This window comes from Mytilus trossulus, chromosome 2, assembly GCF_036588685.1.
Source record: "Mytilus trossulus isolate FHL-02 chromosome 2, PNRI_Mtr1.1.1.hap1, whole genome shotgun sequence".
NCBI lineage: Eukaryota > Metazoa > Mollusca > Bivalvia > Mytilida > Mytilidae > Mytilus > Mytilus trossulus.
Window position 1 is genome coordinate 49,982,578 of NC_086374.1, and position 22,058 is coordinate 50,004,635.

Consider the following 22,058-nt stretch of genomic DNA (forward strand, 5'->3'; position numbering starts at 1 on the left):
TATTAATTTTATTTTTGAAATTTAAAATTTCATGTTGGAATTTTTTATCTTAAATTATTGAGAAATGTTTGTAAACAAAACAGTGTCGCACATGTAAACAACAATGGCGGCTTTTGGAAACAGATATTTTGAAAAAATGGTATTTGATTGAAATTATTGTACAAATCAATTCTAATAATACTATAAGAAGCTAGTTTTGAACATATTTTACCTAAAAAAGATGGGTGTTGTAACATATCCTGATAAGCTTACAAACAATCTGATGTCAGTAGTGCCCGCTAAAATTTGAATTTCTGGGCCCTATTCAGGCACTTGCTTGGACATGTTTCCTATCCGTAACTTTGATAATACTTATTAGACAGCTATGGAATTATTTTAGAAAAAGAAGTTTCTTTATTAAGAAGTACCGAAACGTTGATCAACATTATGCCTCACAGAGTAAATATATCACATTAAATCACAATTTTACATGCAAAATAATCAATAGTATTATAAATTAATATAACTTGCTACAATACTACTGTAGGGGTAATACATTAATGACCAAATCTTCTTCTTCTGTATGTATTATACTTCCTTTAAGGAACACCAAGAATAACACTGGTATTATCTAAAAAATACTTGTATTAGTAATGACTGAATAAAACTTAAATTTTTTATATTAGGCATTTTAGCACATACATGTACATGTATATTGGTTTGGGACCAACATGGGACAGTAGTGATGACGCATGGAATTCATTCAGAATAATGTTCACTAAAACCAAAGTTTATAATGGAAATGCAAACCAATTCCAAAGTGGTCTATTGGTTTCCTCTTCAAATATTACAATCATTTTGAGAAAATGTTCAGGGGTTTGGAGTGGGTCTTATTGGGGTCTGAGCGTGACTCAGGATTGCCAATTTTTCGTAAGCGCAAAACGTGAATGTCAAATTATTTTGTTGTGAAAAGGGAAATGAGGTCTTGCGGGACCCGGGAAATGACAAAAAAATGAGAATTGGTTACGTATATAGTGTAAGCGGGATACGGGAATCTGACAAACCAGTAAGCGGGATACGGGAATCTGATAAACCAGTAAGGGGGATACGGGAATCTGACAAACCAGTAAGCAGGATACGGGAATCTGACAAACCAGTAAGCGGGATCCGGGATTGGAACCCCCAAATGAGACCCCTTTGGAGTGGTTGCGTACAGGTCTGGTAGCTATGTCTTGAGAACCTTGTGTCAACATGTAAAAGTTTTGAATTTTGAATACATTTGTTTAACAACATGATTGCCAAGCCAAGAAGATAATATGCCTGCTATCATGTACATGTCCAACAATAAAACTATTAGCAGCTTTTAGACTGTATGACGTGGACATTCCATCATGCTGCTTTTAATTTGTCTGCCTAAAAATCACATATCAAGTAAAAAATCAGACAGAATCAGAGTAATTAGAAACCTCTTTTGTCAAAATTTAATCTTAATATTGAAATATTGAAAACTTATTTGGTATTTTTGTGTGTGATTAAAAATGTTATGCTTTGTTATTTTCAGGGTGATGTTGATTATGAAAATGATGACATGAGGATTTCATCAAATTATCGGGTAAATTTGCCTCTGTATTGATTTTAATATATCTGAGAAAAAAATAATATGTATTTAATACTGCCAGGGTGTTTCTAGGGAAAATATATGTACAAAACTCATCATTCATGATTGTAATAACCTGATCATAATTATAATTTTTGGTTTTATTGATTTAACAAGATGGGGTACGAGCGCTAGTGACACAACTCTCCTTCCAAGTCACAATTTGTAAAAGTTAACCATTATAGGTCTTCAACAGCAACACTGAACAGCAAGCTATATATAAAGGGCTAATCTATACAAAAAAAGGAGATATGAGAAACACTTTTGAAGCACATCAACAAACAACAACCACTGAACTTCCGTTCCTGACTGCAGACATGTGCTAACAAATACAGCAGGTTTAAACCTTTTAATAGGTACCAACCTTCATCCTTACCTGAAACAATAGTGTAACATCACAACATAAAAAGACACTATGTAATATCAATTGAAATGACTGAACTCAATCAAAAGACATACACAAATAATTGAACATACGCTCAGTGAATCAATAAATGTTATCTATGACACAAAGTAAATACATTTAATCAATAATTTACACATTTAATAATTGATAGCTGCAGAACAAAATGCATCATGTAAAGAAAATTTATTTATTGCATAGTATAATTAAATTGAAAGTAAGTATAAATCTTTCAGAAAATATTTTTATATTTCCTTCTGAATTTTTTTTGGCCTTGAACACCCACAGTTCTTCGCACCAAAAAATCTTATACATGTACATTACATGTAAGTTCTTATAATGTTTATTGCAATGTGTATGACTTCAAGGTATTGGCATATATATTTACCTGCCTTATTAGCAATGACATTTCAATGGTTACTGTATGATAACAACAGCTGTAATACACAAACATTTCACTATAATTTGGCCAATCTGATGTGTACTTCTTGAAAGGGCCACTTTGATTTATACTGTGATTAGTAATGTATTAAAGCTATCCATTAAGGTGTTGAACATTTGAGTTATTATGACTTTATTTTGCAATCTTAAGATTTTTTTCATATGCAAAAATGTGGGTCCAAAATGAACCTTTGAACAAACACATTTTTTTTAATCTCAAGATATTTATTTATAGTACAGATCATTTATATCCCCCCTTTTTCTCATTTGAATTCAAGGTCCATCAAAACTTATAAATAATTTTATATTAAATTTATATATCTTCTTCAGAAATAATAAGGTGAATTTTAGGTAATTGCAAACCAAACACATTTGTAATGCTAAACAGCTTATAAATATAATCATCATATAATCATATTTTCTTTCAGGTTGAAGTAGAAGAATGGCAAGATATCAATAAAGAGTTAAAAAAGCATGGACTGCCAATAGTTAAAATTCTCCACCCATCTGACGTTACATTGTTATCTGGTAAAATAAGAGTCCTATATTATTAATAATTGTATTTATAGAATATCAATGGTTTTTGTTGAGCCTGTGACTTTTGTCGCAGAAAGCTCAACATAGGGATAGTGTTCCATCAGAGGCTGCAGCATTAGCTAACTTTTAAAAAGCTTTATATTTTAGAAGTTGAAAGACATGGATGCTTCATACTTTGTATGTGGACGCCTCATGTTACGAAGTTTCTGTCAGGCACATGTCCAATGTCCTTCACCTCATTTTCATGGTTCAGTGACTACTTGAATAAAAAGTTAAGATTTATTGTAATGTTAAATTGTAAGTTAAAGGATAACTATATTTGGTATGTGCGTACCCTGCAAGGTCCTCATGCCCGTCAGACAGTTTTCACTTGACCTAAACCTTATTTCTTGGATCTGTGAACAAGGTTAAGTTTTGGTGGTCAAGTCCATATCGCAGATACTATAAGCAATAGGTCTAGTATATTCAGTGTAATGAAGTTTAAATTGAATTTAAAATAGAAGGACTGTAATGTGTACTTTTCCAATTGGCAGGTGTCATCTGACCTCAACCTCAATTTCATGGGTCAGTGGTTGTAGTTTAGTTTTTGTGTTTTGATCTGTTTTGCTTATACTGTATGCAATAGGTCTACAATATTTGGTGTATGGAATGATTGTAAGGTGAAGATGTCTAGCTTGAAGGTGTCATCTGACCTTGACCTCATTTTCATTGTTCATTGGTCAAAGTTAAGTTTTTCAGTTTTTGTCTTTTATTTTGATACTATATGCAAAAGGTCAAATTTTGGTGAATGGAGATATTTTATGATCTATATGTCAGTCGCACAGGTTTTATTTTAACTTGACCTCATTTTCACGGTTCATTGATCAGTGTTAATCTTTGGTGTTTTGGTCTGTTTTTCTTAAACTATAAGCAATAGGTCAACTATATTTGTTGGATGGACAAATTGTTAGCTGTACATGCCTGCCTGTCGTGGTTCTTCCGACCTTGACCTCATTTTCATGGTTCATTGGTTAATGTTTAGTTTTCTTGGTTAATGTTCAAGTTTATGTGACAGTTGTAATAAAGATTTATATTTAGGATTATCAATTTAATATCAATGATTAGTAAAGAAGGCGAGACATTTCAGTGTGTGCACTCATGTTTTGGTTTATGTTAAGTTTATGTGACAGTTGCAATAAAGCAATATATTTAGGACTATCAACATAATTAAATAAAGTAAAGAAGGCGAGACATTTAAGCCTCATACAATAGGGTGTTTCTCAGCCAAAATCTCATCAAAGGGAGACAATCACCTCTGGAATTGCAATGGGGCCATTTTTATTTTCTTCTGTAAAGAAAATATTTCATCTTGATGTAACTTTGATTTATAAATTAAATAAATTTTGTTTCCTTTCTTGACCAAATAAATTAAATCATACTGTAATTAATTTTCCAAAAATTCTCTCAATTGTGTAAATGTATGTAATACTTTGTATACATGGATTATTATAATTATTTTATAGGCAGAACAATATGTATGGACCTACCTATGAGCCAGACAGTGAGGGAAAACTTCATCTCATTAATGGTTGACTGTGATCACAGGCAGAATCTCCTACAAGATCTCATCTTATCTAATAACCAAATTAAGTATGGATGTGTCATAATTTAAAATTGTTGCTGTAGAAATACAGGCGATATCTACCTTAAGTATCATTATATCTAACCAAATCAATAGATATTTATGTAAGAAAATGTTGTATGAGAGCCAAGTATGATTAATGTCATTAAATATAATTGTAACTGTAGAACACACATAATATCTCCTACAAAATCATATCATATCTAGCCAAATAAACAAAGATTGCAGTCAAAGAATTTATCACTATTGAACACTCATAATATCTCCTACAAGATTTGATAATAAACCAATTCTAGTATAAATATGTCAAAACATTGACCACTGAAAAATAAAATCAAGAATGGAAATGGGGAATGTGTCAAAGAGATAAATAAACAACCCTACCAAAAGACAAAGAACACACATGATATCTACCATAATAAATCATTATATCTAATAAACAAATCAATAAAATTGAGAATGGAAATTGGGAATGTGTCAAAGAGACAACAACCCAACCATAGAACAGATAACAGCAGAAGGTCATCAACAGGTCTTCAATACAGCGAGAAATTCCTGCACCCGGAGAAGTCCTTCAGCTGGCTCCTAAGCAAATATATATACTAGTATGATATCAAGTATGATTGTACCATAAAAAAACTTCCATTCCACAAGACAGTTTTCCCTACATGTTTTACTTTTCAAAAGTGGTGTCGAAATTTAGTTTTTTAATTATTTCATTCAAGGGGAGACAACAAACTCTAAATCAGTGGAAAATTATTTACTTTTAAGTTAATTTTCAGTGTAGGTTGGAAATGTTTATATATATATATTATCAAATCAAGTGTAGAAAAAATTAGAAGAGATAAATATGTGATTTGAATTGGATACTTGAAATAAGAAAATATTTAGTCTTGTAAAGGGTTATTGATCAATTAGTCTAAAATTATCTTTGATTTCACTTGAAGATTTCCTAAGTTTAATTTTTTAGATTGATTCATAATTGCTTTTTAATTTGTAATATTGTGATAAGATATTAAATGCAACTTAACTGAGATAAGAAATAATTGATTTTTTTAGGGAGGATTTGACAAAGCAAACGGATTTGATGGAAAAATACCATGGTCGTATGAAAGAATTAAAAGTTTTACTGGAAAGTTCTAGAAATAGAGTAGAGGTAAGTTCATGCTTGATTGATTTTGATAATTACTGATTGATTGATTGGTGATTGCTTTACGTTGCATCAGCACAAATAGGCTATTTCACATCGATGATAATTGCTTGGGCTGTATCTTAGTTTGAATGATTATTGAGTAAAATTGAGTTGACATTTGAAAATAAAATTGCTATCCTTTTATTTTCTCTATTATCAATCTCACACGAGTTACCTGATAAAGTAATTGTTTTTCAGTATATGTTTTCAATGATATTGCAATGTATTCATAATTCATTGATTAGGGAAACATATAAATTGTAAAAAATGGTAAATATTGGAAATTAATGTTTTTCAATTTTGTTTTGTTTACAGGAACTTGAAAAAGACCAAGATATGAAGTCATCTATCTTTGAAGAGGAAGAAGAAAAATTAAAGAATACAAAGAAATCAATGCATCAAAAATGTAAATTTCTTCAACAGAAATGTGACAACCAGGAAAAAGAACTCGAGAGATTAAAACATAAACTGGGCAAAATGGCCAGTGAGGTTAGAACACAATTGAGATATAATGATATTATATGTCATCTGCAATATAAATACCAGATGTTGTCTCATATTTTTTATTTTTTATGCAATTATTTAAAGTTATATCGGACAGTTCATGAAATATGTAATTTAGAATCAAACAATTTAAAGCAAATAAGGATAAAAAAAAATTCTGTTCAATGGGAAATAACTGAACAAAAATAAATCTTAAAATATTTTTGTTATGGTTGTGTTTGTAACAAGATAAATTTGAAAGTTGTTTACTTTATTTTAGCTAAATGTTCAAAATTCACAAGTGCTTCCAAAAACTTTTTTTTGCAGTCAATAGAAAGTATATATTTGTGTGAATATTTTTTAATTTTAACATTTTTAAATTATACCCCTCCAATGAATAAAATCATATCTTTTTCAAACTTTATATGCATGCTAGCAAGTGATGCATTGTAAGTTACAGATTACACAACGGGTACTCGATGTATAACTTGAATTTATCTTTGTAGTCATGGCATTATTTAACTCAATGATTAATCTTTTTTTCAGGAAGAAAAACGTACTGAAAGACAGAATCAAATTTTCCAAGAATTTAAAAAGAGAACTGCAAGAGCTCACAATACCATGGATGAAAAGTATGAACAGAGTGATTTTATGGAATTGCAGTTGATTAGTGTCTGGATTGTTAATTTTGCTATTAGTTTTTAAGCTAGATAAGTTTTTTGATATCACAGATTGAAAATGTTTTAAAATCTTCTTTGATTTAATTGTTTGCTAAAATAAGGGGTACTGGAACTTCAAATTTACAACAAAATTAAATATTTTAAATACTATTTTCAAAGTATAAGATTTTTTCTGTTATTTTCATATTCTTTACATGTTTTTCCCCCATCATATTGCGATTTTAGAATTAGGCAGTAGAGAAGTCTTATAAAATATAAAAGAAAACAATGAATTCTATGAAAACAAATAATGATACCTTTTGTTCTTTTTATTTTATTTGCTATCATACTTCTACACAAATTCCCATATTTGTTATGAAGTTTTAAAAGTTTTGCCCAATTTATGATATCTATTTCCCTATAATGCTAATGTATAATAAACAAATAAATATTACGTTCCCAGAATTTGACATGTTACAGCTAACAGGCACAGGCACTTGTTTGAAATAATTTTAGCAGAAGTACCTTAATGTTTGAATATCTTATTAGCATTTGTTGAAATCAGAAATGTGAAAAAATTTAGTGAAGATAGTGGTATTTACGAGGGTCTGGATGGAGTTTTCAGAATTGAGAAAACTTCAAAAGTGAGAAAAAAATGCAAATTCTAGGGCAAAAAATAAAGAACAGAGAAAAACAGACAAACAAAATAGAGAATAAAGATTATTTGGGTGTTAAAATATTTTTAGAATAGAGAATAATAGGCAAATAATAAAAAATGATGCAAAATGGTGTAAAAAGTAAAAGAATAAAGAAACAAAGGACCCTCATCCAGACACTCATTTATGAGTTTATATATATTGATTTATCAGCTTTGCTTTATTCAGCTCCATATTCTTCATAGGTTTTAAAGACCATTTCAATTGTTTTGAATAGCTATACTGCTTTATGTCTGAAATAACATTATGTTACTTTTGTGTGCTGTTATTTTTTTCCAGGTTGCTAGATATAATTGATGCTTATGAAAAACAGATTAGTAGTATGCAAAAAGAGCTAGACTTTTATAAGTAAGGTTTTTAGCTTTGCTTATATTCTTACATATTGTAGCATATTGATTTCTTTATACATTTTGATAATTAAAGTTAAAGTATGTTACAATGTTGTGTTTGATATTGGTTGCACATATCAAGTTCATCATATTGCTTTTGATGTAAGTTGTATATAGCATGTCCAGAAATATTTCCAGATACAGATTATATAAACAGCTTAATGCACAAGTTCAGTAAAAAGTTAAGGGCCAAATTGAGGCAACCCTGTTAGACTTCAAAACTGGATAGATTTTTACTGAAATTTCAACAAAGAATAAAGTTAATTTTATAGTTGAAAAGACTATATCATTATATTAAGCATTAATTGCTCTTTCATCTGGTAGTTGTCTGTTTGATCCTGTTATACATCTTGCTTACATAAAACAGTTATTTCTGGGTTTTTTTCTAAAACATGTTTTAAATGAGAAAACAAATGACATAGCTTGTAAAATGGTATGGTTATTGCTTAACTTAGTTTTATTTTCCCTTAAACAAATATAAGAGGTGCTCTTAACTGCTGCTATGTCTCTTCCTGTCATAAACAAAGCATTTTTATAGACTTTAACTATCTTATGTTTGCATGAATTATTCTTTGGTTCATCTGTCACTAAGTTTTAAAAAATGAATTATGAAAATGGTCAAAAGGCTGCAAATTTGTTTGGTGAAGATAGACATTAAAAACTATTAAGATTTAAGGAGATAATCTCAATTGCAATGTTTCAAATCCTCAAGCAGAAAGCATAATTTGAAATTGTTGAGAAACCCTATGCTACTATTAGAAATTACATCAAAGAAACATATGTAAATTATTTTTATACCAATATTTAGGTCAGATGAGGTTACAGACAACAGGACCTATGAGGAGGATTCTGTACATGAAGCTGGAGTTTCATCTAATATGAAGTCTCTTATTAGGGTAAGGCTATAAATGATAAAACAAATTTATCTGGTTTTGTACTCTGCTATTTGCAGATTAGTTTTGTACCATGACTAGGAGTCTATGAGAAATATTCAAATGAAGGGAAATTAAAGAAAAGTCATAAATTGCAAACGTTATTATTATTGGAGAACTTAATGATTAGATTTACTATTATATTATTTATACCCCCACTTAAAAAAATCTGTCAGTCAATCCATCTGTCCATCCATCTGTCCCATGAATTTTTTTTGTCACATCTTTCTCAGGAACTACATTACAAGGATTTCTGAAATTTGGTTTCAGGGTATTTATAAGTCAGCTATACTGTGTGATGTGTTTTCAGATTCATCACTCAACAACTTCGTGTTTACTGAACACTTGCATCATTTTACACATGATATCCAAGTTGAAGATTTTAGTGACATTTTTCTCAGGAACTACATTTTAAAGATTTCTGTAATTTGGTTTCAAAGTTTATATAAAGTCAGTCAGCTATACTGTGTGATGCATTTTCAAATTCATTGCTTGACAACTTCCTGTTAACTGAACACTTGCATCCGTTTAAACATGACATCCAAGTTGAAAATTTTCTCCACATTTTTCTCAGGGAACTGTATTACAAGGATTTTTGAAATTTGGTTTCATGGTTTATATAAGTCAGCTATACCATGTGATGCTCTTTGAGATTCATCAATCAGCAACTTCCTGTCACAACAACATCAAGTATTTTGGCTGGGGCATCATCAGTGAGCATAAGCTCATAGTTTAACTTATTTCATATGCGTATTTAATTTTAAATTTTCAGTTGTCAAACGAGCATTAACTGAATTAGTAACTGTAATCAAATATAGTTATTAAACTAGCTTCATCATTGTCTATCTTTTTCACTCTTTTTTACTTTTCAGTCTTATGAGAAACAGTTGTCCAAGGCAAATGATAAAGTTAAGAAATTGCAAGATGAAAAGGACTTAGTCAAATTAGAAATGGGATCTAGGTAAGTTAAGGTTTGTCAGGACATTTTTAGCGGCAATTCTGAGTTTCAAATACACATTATTACCTTATTGGATAATATTGCTTAACAAGATTGATAAAAACATAAATTTGGTACTTATTTCTGTATGAAAAATATATGTTTCTGGAGTAGCCTCCCTTTGGCTTCCTGACATAAGTACAAATCTAAATACTCAGGAGAAGTGGCAAAATATGCCACATAAAAATTGATATTTCAGAATTATACAGATTTAAGTTCTTTATATTTTGACTGTGGATACCAATGGTTATGTTGTCTATATTGCATACAGCAGTTATCCTCTGCTTCATATTTTGGGTCAATGAAGTAAAAGTGGTATCCAGTCGTCATGATTAGAACTCTATATAGGATTTTGAATTTCGCTTCTTACTAAATACTTAACAAGAGAAAATTATGTTCAGTTATATACTAGTTTGTTTTAAAATTTATAATATAAAATAAATGTTGTCAGATGATGTCAAATTTTATTTCTCTTTCTTGTTTTATTTAAAAATATCATTTGTCTGCTATACCAAGTTTTTGCTTTTTAATGTTATTGATCTGCAACTTGATAAGGACTATTGGACATGCTCATAATCATTGTCCTCAACATACAGTAAATCTGGTCATTATAAACTATTGTACAGACAATCTGTTTAAAAAAAGTTGTAGGAAACCATAAAAGAATGATACTAAACTTGAAAAGTAACCCTTAATATCAAGTTCCTTATAAAATTGTAGGCCAGAGATTACAGACTACAGAGTCATTCAACAAAGAGTGAAAAAATTAGAGAAATTATTAGCTGTACACAATATAAGGTAAGTTTAATACATGTAAACAATATTCAAATAAATGTCAACAAAAAAAGTGTTCTTTTGAACTAATTTCTATTGATAAGTAAGACCAATAATTGATTTCATCAGCTGTAAAATCTATAGTAGATTCATTGTTATTCATTTAAACATCAAATTATGGAATTTATTTGTACAGGACATGAATGAATAGACGTTCTTATTAAAATCTTTTGTTTCTTATGTAGGAAAAAATGAATAGAAGAAACTAAGGTATCCTTCCAAGAGGGAAATTTCTCTTTGAATGTTTTAAAAAGTTCTAATACAATTTTCTATATTTTCCATGTTGCAATTTTTACTAAATCATATTTTGAAAAACTGCATGTCTTTAATTTTATCCTTGCACACACCAGTTTAAACCATGTGCATTGCCAGTTTTCCATGTCTATGTCTGCTGTTGATGCTAAGTTAGTAAATAAAGTATCAAGACAGAATTGTGATAGACTTTTTGATTTCTGTTTACAGCATACCTGGAGAAAATGATAAGAAGGATCCATTTAGACAGAGGAAAAAATACAGTACAAAGTTAGATGATTTAGAATACTTACCACTAGATTTATGTAGACAGTACCTTAGGGTAAGAGTTAACTCTCTTTGCAATACAAGTCTTTATTTGGCAACAAAGTGCTCACTTGTTTCATGTTGCTTTAATTCATAAAAAAATCGAAGCTCTTTAGAATTTCTAGTTTATCAAAGGTTTGTTTTCTAAAATACCAATCCATTTTGAAGGATTTCATCACTGAATTTGTTATATCGGATTGCATTTGTGTTTTTAAAAAACTGGATTATGTCTTGTGGTTCTATCTCTAAAGTAAAATGGAAGTTATTTGCAAAAGTTTTTTATATCAATCTTAATGGCATACTAACATACTTATGTGAAAAATTGCGGAAGCTTGTACACTTTGTACTCAAACTTTAGTCTGAAAGTTACTATTAACTTAAGTTTAACCCTTTCCTCCAGTGACGCCTTTTAACGCCACCCCCTTTACTCCATAATGACGCCTTTTGACGCCACCCCCTTTACTCCATAATGACGCCTTTTGACGCCTGTGTAGTACCTCAGTTGAAACGCTTTGACTAGAAAGTGTCTGGAGTAAACTAAATAAAATTTGTATCCAATATGAAAAGGAATATCATAAGAATACCTGAATTAAATTTATTTGATGAAATATTTGTTTTTCGCAATGCATTAATACTTGTAAGCATATTATCAAAATTTTATTGAAAAATTCTATGTGAATCAAGTATGCAATAAAAAATATTCAATGAAGAAAAGGGTTAAAGGGTGGGTTTAAAGGAAGGAAAGTGTGCCCAATTGTCTTATCAACTGATAATCAAAAGTTTTATCAATTTTGAGATAGGAATTTTTATATACTTCCATTGTAGGATGTTGCTACAGAATTAGACACAGATGATCTTGAAAATGTGACACCTCGTGTACAGAAATTTAATGAAAGACTTGAGACTGCATTACAATTCGAACAGGTTAGTGAAGGCTTGGTTTTAGATATCGATAAAGATATATTTAAACTTTTCAATCTGTAGAACTTTTCAGGGCGTCCTTTTATTAAACAGGTCTATATGAAATGGATGCAAAGCTTAAACTATTTTTATTGCCAGTTTTCAAGAATATAAATTGTTGGAAATCTATAGGTAAACCATGTCTAAATTGACTGACAAAAACTTGGGTCTTTAAAAGGATATATCTAAATAGTAGAATATGACATAATTTGTGATACTATTATTTATAGGATAAAATAGCTAATAAGATTGGAATTCTCCTTTTTTTGCAAGCTTCACCTGGTGACCAAGTATCTTTTTGGTAATGCATTAAAGAATAACCCTGTTTCCATCTGACAGCATTAAACATATTCCCAGGTGTAATATTCTTGACATAAGTTTTGACTGAAGACTCTAAAGAATCCATTTGAAAATTTTGACAGCAAGCTATCTAGGAATGTACTGCCTTCAAATCAGTTAGATCAACGTTTTCCTGCCTTTCATTAAGCTTTTTACTGGATTAAAGGTCCAAAATTGGGAATCGGACTTGTATTTGACTGTCAAACTAAGTAGGATTAATTCAGAAATCTAAACTACCACCAACGGTGAATACAGAACATTGTATAGCTTTGTTGTAAGGTAGTTTATGGATTAATATGAAGCTAAATATCCCTTCATTGGATTTGGAATTTTATGTAAATGGTTACTCTCCACAAAATAGTCAATATATGAACATGATAATCAAAGATCAATTACGTGATAATTATTTTATAAGATCAATGTCATACCTCCTGAAAGATGATGTGAGTACTAAACTGACATTTTAAAACAGAAAATGAACAAGTTAGAAGACCAATAACCTGTAAAGCCACTTATTTCAAAAGGTGGTGAGAAAAAAAGTTTAATAAAAAAAGCTTTCCAGGGTATATATCCCAATAAAAGTAGGGTAATGACGTTAGTAGATAGTTTGATTGTGATGTTAATTTGATAACCTATAAAATAGTAATCTACCTGTTGATTATTTTGATAGCGTGATAATTTATATTATTACCTTAGGACTGTTATTAATATCAAGATGATAATTTATGGCATGATTAATACATTTTAAATGATTTTAGTCAGACCAATAGTTCAAAGTTATTAATGGCAACAGTGTCCTAGAAATTTGACAATAAAAGTGTTCTTCAGGTTTAATATACTTCTTATATAAACTCATAATGCCAGCAGGCTTAGAAATTATCTCAATTGCCTTCCTGACTTTAGACCTCACTTTCAGGGTTTATTTGTCAATGTGGTTAGATATGTTTCTATAATCAATAGGTTAAATAATTTTGTTAGGTGAATATATGTTAAGTGAAATAAAACCTTTATCTTAAAAGATTTTCAACAAAAAACAAATCATGACCAGACAAACAGATCCGTAAAGCAGACATTTCAACATGTGCACCATTGTAATAAAGTGGAAGATTTCTCAAATATTTTTCAGTACATCTTCTTTTTATTTGTGTGAAGAAAATAACAATTATTGATAGAAGGGTCTTTAATACTTCTTCATCTAGTAAAAAAAATGGGAAGTAACTCATTTAGACTTCAAAAGTGAAGTCCATTTACAATGTGTTTGAAATCTTAAGATGTCATGTGAAATTACTTTTAAGTTAGCTAACCTACTTAATTCCTTGATAAAAAAAAATGAATTTTTTGCTGTAGAATTGCAACAGAGGCTCAAAATATTTGGGAGAATGGTTATCGTTTCACTTTTTGACAGTTGATGCACACTAGTATGAGATGAAGGGCACAATGTATTAAGGTGTCTTTTTTCACTCATGAATGGCTTTAGTTAAGTTTTGGGTTAAAATATATTTGGGTATTAGCCCTTTGATGTGATAGCTTGACTTCAAGTGTTTATTATAGTTTTAGAGTCCCTTTTCATGATAATAAGATTGTTTAAATACCAGTTAAAATATTGAAAATCAACCCACCTTGACATTGCTACCTATAACAGCTATTTAATACTAATTCTACAATCTCAATTCTAAAGTTCTGTAGGAATGTAACAGAAATGGTAAATGAAGATGACATAAATACAAGTAAAGGCAGATCTAAAAGTCCTTCAAGGAAGAAGAATAATCTAAGTTCTAAAAGTTTACAGTTAGCCATGGCCACCATACAGAGCTGGAAGGATGACCAAGATTCATTACAGGTAATTAACATGATTGGTAATAGATCCCTCTGTGCCAAACACTGTTGGTACAACTGTCCTGACTGATAAAAAAGATGCAGGTCTGCCAAATCATATTTCAATTCTTTCCATATGTCTGGTGATTTCACCAGTTCTGTGACTTTTTGTTGTATATTGACATGGTTAATTATAGATCACTTTAATATTCTTTTTTATCATATATTTAGTACAAAATACAGCTATTTTGTATATTTAATAAAGGTTCTTTTTTCCAGTCTGTATCACCTAACCTGTATCGCATACCCCGTATCGCATGGCTAAACCCGTATTGCATACCCCGTATCGCATGGTAAAATCCGTATCGCATACCTTTTTTTTTTTTTTTAAACTAAAGTCAGTTTTTTGGGGTTTTTTTTGCTTAAGAATTTTTTTTCTAACAATAGGTCATTTTTTTGAATGACGTCATATTTGGTATGTAACATCACGAACATCAAGTTTTCATATTGTATGTGACGTCACGAACATCAAGTTTTTACAAAAAAAAAATTGGCACACTAAATGCAACTATAAAAAATACAAATCACTCAAATATATACAAAAATAAACAAAATATTTTCAAAACAACAGATTGTAAGGTAACCTAGGTGCTTCGTATAAATAATTGAGCAGTTATTTTAAAGCTTTGAAACAAGAAAAAAGCAGAACTGAAGGTAACCCATTGCTATGGATCAGAAAACAGTTCATATAATATAAAACTCTTCTGTTGAAATATATGATAAAGCGTATAATACATGGCAAAATCCGTATCACATGCCGTATCACCCTCGACCAATATCATCCCTCGGGCCTAAAGGCCCTCGGGCTGATATTGATGTCTCGGGATGATACGACATATGATACGGATTTTGCCATGTATTATTCTCTATATACAAGTCAATTTTACTGTAAATTCAGCAATTATCGGAGGCATTTATAAATGTGTCTTTTGAAAAATGGACAAAAAAGAAAGATTAATTATTGTGATATAAGGACCATCTGCATACAGATATACTTTTTACAAATCCTAATGCAAGTTCTTTTATTGCAATAAACACCAGTCGCATGATGCATGATAATAAAAACTTTACAATAATTTCTATATTCAAATTAATCTAAAATAGTCACAGATTAAGAAGATTTAAGATGAAATACTTAAACAGTATATTGAGGTGACTTATAGAAAATTTTAGCTTTACTTCAAGTATTTTATATTTTGACTATTAATAAATGATAAATTAGAAGCGAAATTCCCCGATGTATCAACCATTTAAAGAATTTATGAACATCAAAATCATAAATGTTGCAACTAAGGCTCACACATACTAAGATCAAAGTGTTATCCCTTCTCTTATGACAGCCTCAATTTGAGAACCATTTCATCCTGTGATTCTTAGGAAGTGTGTGCCCCTTCAAAATTCTATGATTGTTTACAGTGGGTGTTAAAGGAAATGAATCCCCCTTTGAATGCATGATCGATAATTCAGCTTCATTATAAAAATATGACCATAAAAGGAAAGATTTATATTTAATTGTTATTATTTCAGGAATTAGCAATATCAGTAAACAAACTTGGAGACAGGGTAGCACCCTGGTTAAAGATCAGATTAGGTAGTGAACCATCTGTTTCTAAAATCATCACAGCACTGGACAAACTGGTTTATGATGATGGTATCTCTAAAGATAAGGTAGGATATACATCACATTGTAAAGTATCCTTTTTATACGACAGCAAAAATTAAAAAATATTTGGTTGTATAATGGTATCACGTCATTGTCATTTGCGTCAGCATTGTCCAAAGGCGGATTATTTCCGGATAAAAACTTTTGAATAAGTAAATAGAAATCAATGAAATTTTAACACAATGTTTATAAAGTTACAAAAGGAAGCTTGGGATTGATTTTGAGGGTTATAGTCCTTAAGGTTTAAGAATAAGGGGCCAAGAATAGCATTTATCTAGTTTCAGCACAAAAAATTGTGTATTAGTATTTTAGTTGTTCTGAAATTGTACCACAATGTTAAATACTATAACTAGAATATTGGGATTTATTTTAAGGGGTTATTGGACAAACAGTCTAGGAATTAAGGGCCAAAAACAAGCATTTTTCTAGTTTCAAGACAATATTTTGTGTGTAACTGTATGGATCTCTCTGACATTGTACCACAAGTTTCCATATAACATAGGGAAGGCTGGGATTCAGTTTTGGGTTAATTTTCTCGAATATGTAGGAATAAAGGGCCAAAAAGAAGCATGTATCTAGTTTACAGACAATAATTGTGTTTAAGTGTATGGATCTCTATAATTTTTTATAAGAAGGTTCAATACCACTAAAGGAAGGTTGGGATTAATTTTGGAGGTTATGGTTCCAATAGTTTAAGGAATTAGGGGCCAAAAAGGGGGCCCAAAATAATCAATTTTGTAGTTTTCAAACAATAACTTATGTTTAAGTTTATGAATCTCTCTGAAATTATACCACAAATTTCCATACAATGAAGGGATGGTTAGTATTGACTTTGGGGGTTATGGCTCAAAATGATTCGGAATCAGGGGCAAAAAGAGGAAAAACTCGGTATTTCTGGTCAATAAACAATTAATACAATTTAAAGGCAGTGTAAGGGAAGTAATTCTAAAACATTTTTAAAAACATACAATGTTGGGTATGTTTTCGGATTTACCACCCTTACACTACTTGTATATTATGTATAAAGAAATGTCAGGTTTTGTACTAATTGCAAACTAAAAGGGGGTGGTAGCTGTTTTCAATTTTGTTTTTTCAAATTTACTCAAATTCCAAAATTTTTAAAAGTTAAAAGAAGAAATCTTTAATTGCACAATATTGTGCAATAGATTTGTAAGATCTTGACATTTGTTTTGTGTTAGAAACTCATATTATGTCAAAAATTGGGGCATGTATGTTGTGTCCATACATGCCCCAACTGTTCAGGGTTCGACTTCTGCGATCGTATAAAGCTGCACCCTGCGGAACACCTGGTTAATTTAGAAAAGACAATTTAGGGATGTTTATGTTCAAGAATAAAATTACTGGGGGCTGTTAACTTGCAAACCAAAACAAATACTATTATTAACATGTAAAACCAAGTTACAGTTAGCAAAAAAAAAATTCTCTAAAATATTACAAAGTTTCAATTTATTGCAATTTATGAACTTAATTTAAAGAATGATTACGCTTCAATATTAGATGTAATCACTTTTTACGCTCAATTATATCTGTTCCAGTTTCTAAATAAGTATATATGAGTTGAAATAAAAACATTAAAAAAATTGTGAAAAAAAATGAATGAGATTTATTTCTATTGTATGTTTCAGGATGGAAAAGAACATCCCTCTCGTTCAGTCCTTGAGAGCATTGTTAAACATTTCCAGACTCTATTTGATGTTCCATCAGTGTCTGGGGTTTACCCTCGTATGAATGATATCTACAGCAAGTTAGGAGAAGTCCATAATGTATTGAATACTCTCAGAAACCTTTTAGGTTTAGGTAAATATTATTTTTTTAATTCACAACAAGAAAATTGAAATTTTTGTACCAGGTAAATGTTTTAGTTTTTCAAAGAAAGAGATATTTAAACATCCTCATCCTTGTGTTTATATCAAATAAATTACCATCAAATATATATAAAAAAGAAGATGTGGTATGATTGCCAATGAGAAAACTCTTCACAAGAGACCAAATGACATAGAAATTAACAGCTTTATATCACCATAGGGCTTTTATCAGTGAGCAAAGCCCATACCACATAGTCCGCTTTAAAGGCCCCGAAATCACTTCTTTCGGTATAGCACCATTAACAGAAGTTTTGAATTCCTTTAGTTTATTTCAGCATAGAATTCATTTGGCCACTTCATAGTTTGCATTCTAATGACCTTCCAGATATCTCTGTGTCAACAGGTTATTGTCGAGCCTTCGACTTAAGTCGAAAAAGCGAGACTAAGCGATCCTACATTCCGTCGTCGTCGGCGTCCACAAAAATTCACTCTGTGGTTAAAGTTTTTGAAATTGTAATAACTTTCTTAAACTATACTGGATTTCTACCAAACTTGGACAGAAGCTTGTTTATGACCATAAGATAGTATCCAGAAGTAAATTTTGTAAAAATAAAATTCCATTTTTTTCCGTATTTTACTTATAAATGGACTTAGTTTTTTCTGCGCGAAACATAACATTCACTCTGTGAATAAAGTTTTTAGAATTTCAATAACTTTCTTAAACTATCCTGGGTTTGTACCAAATTTGGACAGAAGCTTGTTTATGATCATAAGATAGTATCCAGAAGTAAATTTTGTAAAAAAATAAATCATTTTTTTCCATATTTTACTTTTAAATGGACTTAGTTTTTCTGCTGGGACACATTTCATTCACTCTGTGGTTAAAGTTTTTAAAATTTTAATAACTTTCTTAAACTATCCTGGGTTTGCACCAAACTTGGACAGAAGCTTATTTATGATCATAAGATAGTATCCAGAAGTAAATTTTGTAAAAAGATATCTCCATTTTTTCTGTATTTTACTTGTAAATGGACTTTGATTTTCTTCCAGTTAACATTACACGCAGTCTGCAGTTAAAGTTTTCAAAACATTTATTAGATTCATCAACTATCCTAGATTTTTACTAAACTTGGACTGAAGCTTCTTACAATCATCAAGAGGAATATTTTTACAGCAAAAATAGGCGAGACACTGGGTTCCGCGGAACCCTTACACATTTTTTATGTTACAGACAAAAATTGGTTACTCCAATATTATATTTTGTTTCAGATACAGATTGTAAATCTTCAGACATTGTAGATACAGTAGGACGTCTATGTAGCCAACATAACAACACAACAAGTAGACAGCTCAAAGCTCTGTTACAGACAGAGGATTTAGAGGGGTGAGTGATATATTTAACACGGACAGGGTTGGCATTATGTCCCTTTAACATTAGTCAAGGATTTCATTAAGACAGTTTCTTACAAAATAGTGTTTTATAAGTACAGTTTACTCTCGTCTCGAAATTTAAGATAAGTCAAAGTTTTCTCGTGGTCTTAAACTTTGATATTAATATATGTATTTCGACTTCTGATGAGTCGAAATTTTGGTTGAGTGGAACTAGGTTTATGATCGTGAGGTTAACAAAAGCATTCAAAATTCATTATAATACACATGTAAAAGCATAACCTTTGGGATTGAAGAGTTAATCTGTCAATACGCATGTAATTGAATTTCCTGTCAATGACCACTGTTGATTTATGAGTGTTTACCTAAGAATATCTTTTTTCACCATGACAAACAACAAGTTATACATTGGTAAAATTTATAAAAAAATATTTAAAATGTTTACAAAAACAGTTAATCGCAATTCACTAATGAGCTTGGATGTGAAAAAAGTGGGGAATACAACTTCCGTCAGTAATCACATAAAAACTAATCAATTGTGTCAATTTGAATGACTAAAATAACACTAAGATTGATTGGAAATTACTGTATCCGATAAAAGCCACATGAAAAAAATGTTAAAAAAATAATTTAATAAGCGAGAACAATGTTATTATAACAATGAAAGACAATTACATACAAATATATCGATCTAAGACCAGATTATTGATCCCCTTCCCATATTCATCCAGATTTATTTTAGCATTACCAACCTAAGCAAGTGTTGTGTACCTTGGTCTGTCAAACTTCTGGTTTTCGTTCAAGTCCAACTATGGTTATCTTGAAATAATTCCTTGGTTCTTCTGACTTAGAAATAATGAGTCGACTGTATCGGAAATTTTTAAAAGAAAGATATTTTGAGGCCATATCCAGTTTTGTAATACATTGCATATTTCTTTTTGTGCATTTCTAATTTGGTGGTGTTTGTAGTTATTTGCTTTAAAATACAAACTAGGGCTTTGATGGCTGACTGGTCTAAGTAGTAAAACAACTGCATTACTAGCCTGTCAACACTGAGGATTTGAGTTCTAGTTCTGGATGTGGCAGTTGCGTTCGACCCCAATCAAAATTGAGTAGGATTGTCTGATTTCCTACTGAATGAATGTCAGTGTTTCTCTCTGGGCACTAGTCCTTCCTCCACCAATAAAAACTGACTGCTATGAATAAGCCCACCAGTGTTGAAAGTGGCATTAAAAAGCAATCATTCAATCAAATACAAACTTGATTTAAATAAAGTATTCAAAGCTACAAAAGTTCTAATTAAGCTATTTCTGCTTTGAAATCAGCCAATTCATTGTTTCTGAATGAACAAATTATACTTTGCTTTGTATCTAATTTTCAATACTATAAATGAATCATTAAAAACTGTAAGTACAGAGAGATCATGTTTGTTTAGATGCATCATAGCTTTTATAGTTGATAAGTTATATCTCTAATGGTTAAAGTTTACAAGTTCCATCTAGTTCTATCTAGAGCTACATCACTAATTGTTTTGTATTGATTATTTTACCTGAAATTGTACTGAGGGTTTAAATGGAGATTCTCTATTTTTTTAATTCTTTAATATTTTGATCAATATTTATCCATTCTTTATGTGTTTTTTCATTAATTCTTGATTTGTTTTATTTTAGCACCCAAGTATTCTCTATTCTTTATTGTTTTTGGTCTATTTATCTCTTATCACTATTTTATTTTGGTCCATTTTTTCTAATCTTGATTCATTATTCTTCTTTCTGTTAACTCCATCCACACCCTCTGTTATGACTTTGAGGATATTGACTCCTACTTCCAAGTTCATGTTGTTATCAAAAGTTTATAATAATTCAAGGCAGTTTATATTCTCTGGCATACATAGTCTTTCTCTTTAAATACATGTTGGTTTGTTCATTGAATTTTTGCTTTCTAACATTCTTATTTGATATACATTTTTGTAGAGCTAACAATGTCAATTTCTTTTTATCAAATTTTTAATTCAATCAATGAAATGGCAAGAGCTTATTTGTCTGTGTTTCAACTCCAAGTAAAATTAAGATCGGAAATGGGGAATGTGTCAAAAGAGACAACAACCCGACCAAAGAGTTAAAATAAACAGACTGCCAATGGCCACCTATGGGTCTTCTACACAGAGATTAAATCCTGCAACCATGACATGTACAGGTTCTGTACTCATTTCCCCATTTTCAAACATGTTATGTTTATCATCCATTATGAACATAAATACACATGCATTAAAAAACTATATTTTCATATTTCATTTCAGTGTAATAAGAAGACTGGAAGAGCATAATTCATTTTTCCCAGCTTTCCAAGAAGTTATGAGAAAAATGTTTGATATATTAGGTAAGTTGCTTACTGATGATCATTTTTATCTAACAACTGTGGCATCTAGATTTGGTAATTGTATACTATCAAAGTTCTATTATCATGATCTATCATTTTATTTGACTTTTAAAACTAAGTTTTTTTGTCGAGTCTTTGACTTTGTTGCAGGTAGCTCCACATAGGGATAGTGACCCAATGGCAGTGGCAGCATTCCTAATATTTTAGAAGATGTAAGACCTGGATGTTT

The 22,058-nt window shown here is 30.4% G+C and overlaps 1 protein-coding gene across 3 annotated transcripts in view; it reads left to right on the top strand.

Annotated features, from left to right (window-relative positions):
• The first annotated feature begins 58 nt into the window (after positions 1-58).
• LOC134707486 (centrosomal protein of 70 kDa-like) overlaps positions 59-22,058 on the top strand; it is a 31,606-nt gene continuing 9,606 nt past the window's right edge. The window contains exons 1-18 of one of the 3 annotated variants that reach the window (XM_063567254.1): positions 59-139; positions 1,541-1,591; positions 2,909-3,008; positions 4,520-4,646; positions 5,698-5,794; positions 6,146-6,319; positions 6,860-6,945; positions 7,968-8,036; positions 8,886-8,973; positions 9,882-9,970; positions 10,727-10,804; positions 11,303-11,414; positions 12,224-12,322; positions 14,376-14,537; positions 16,100-16,240; positions 17,882-18,053; positions 19,331-19,445; positions 21,750-21,829. In XM_063567254.1, coding sequence (XP_063423324.1) covers positions 104-139; positions 1,541-1,591; positions 2,909-3,008; positions 4,520-4,646; positions 5,698-5,794; positions 6,146-6,319; positions 6,860-6,945; positions 7,968-8,036; positions 8,886-8,973; positions 9,882-9,970; positions 10,727-10,804; positions 11,303-11,414; positions 12,224-12,322; positions 14,376-14,537; positions 16,100-16,240; positions 17,882-18,053; positions 19,331-19,445; positions 21,750-21,829 — 1,876 coding nt within the window. In that variant the 5' untranslated portion in view covers positions 59-103. Of the gene's footprint in view, positions 140-285; positions 439-1,540; positions 1,592-2,908; positions 3,009-4,519; positions 4,647-5,697; positions 5,795-6,145; positions 6,320-6,859; positions 6,946-7,967; positions 8,037-8,885; positions 8,974-9,881; positions 9,971-10,726; positions 10,805-11,302; positions 11,415-12,223; positions 12,323-14,375; positions 14,538-16,099; positions 16,241-17,881; positions 18,054-19,330; positions 19,446-21,749; positions 21,830-22,058 lie in introns of those variants that run through there. The other 2 variants (XM_063567255.1, XM_063567256.1) reach the window with 2 other exon arrangements.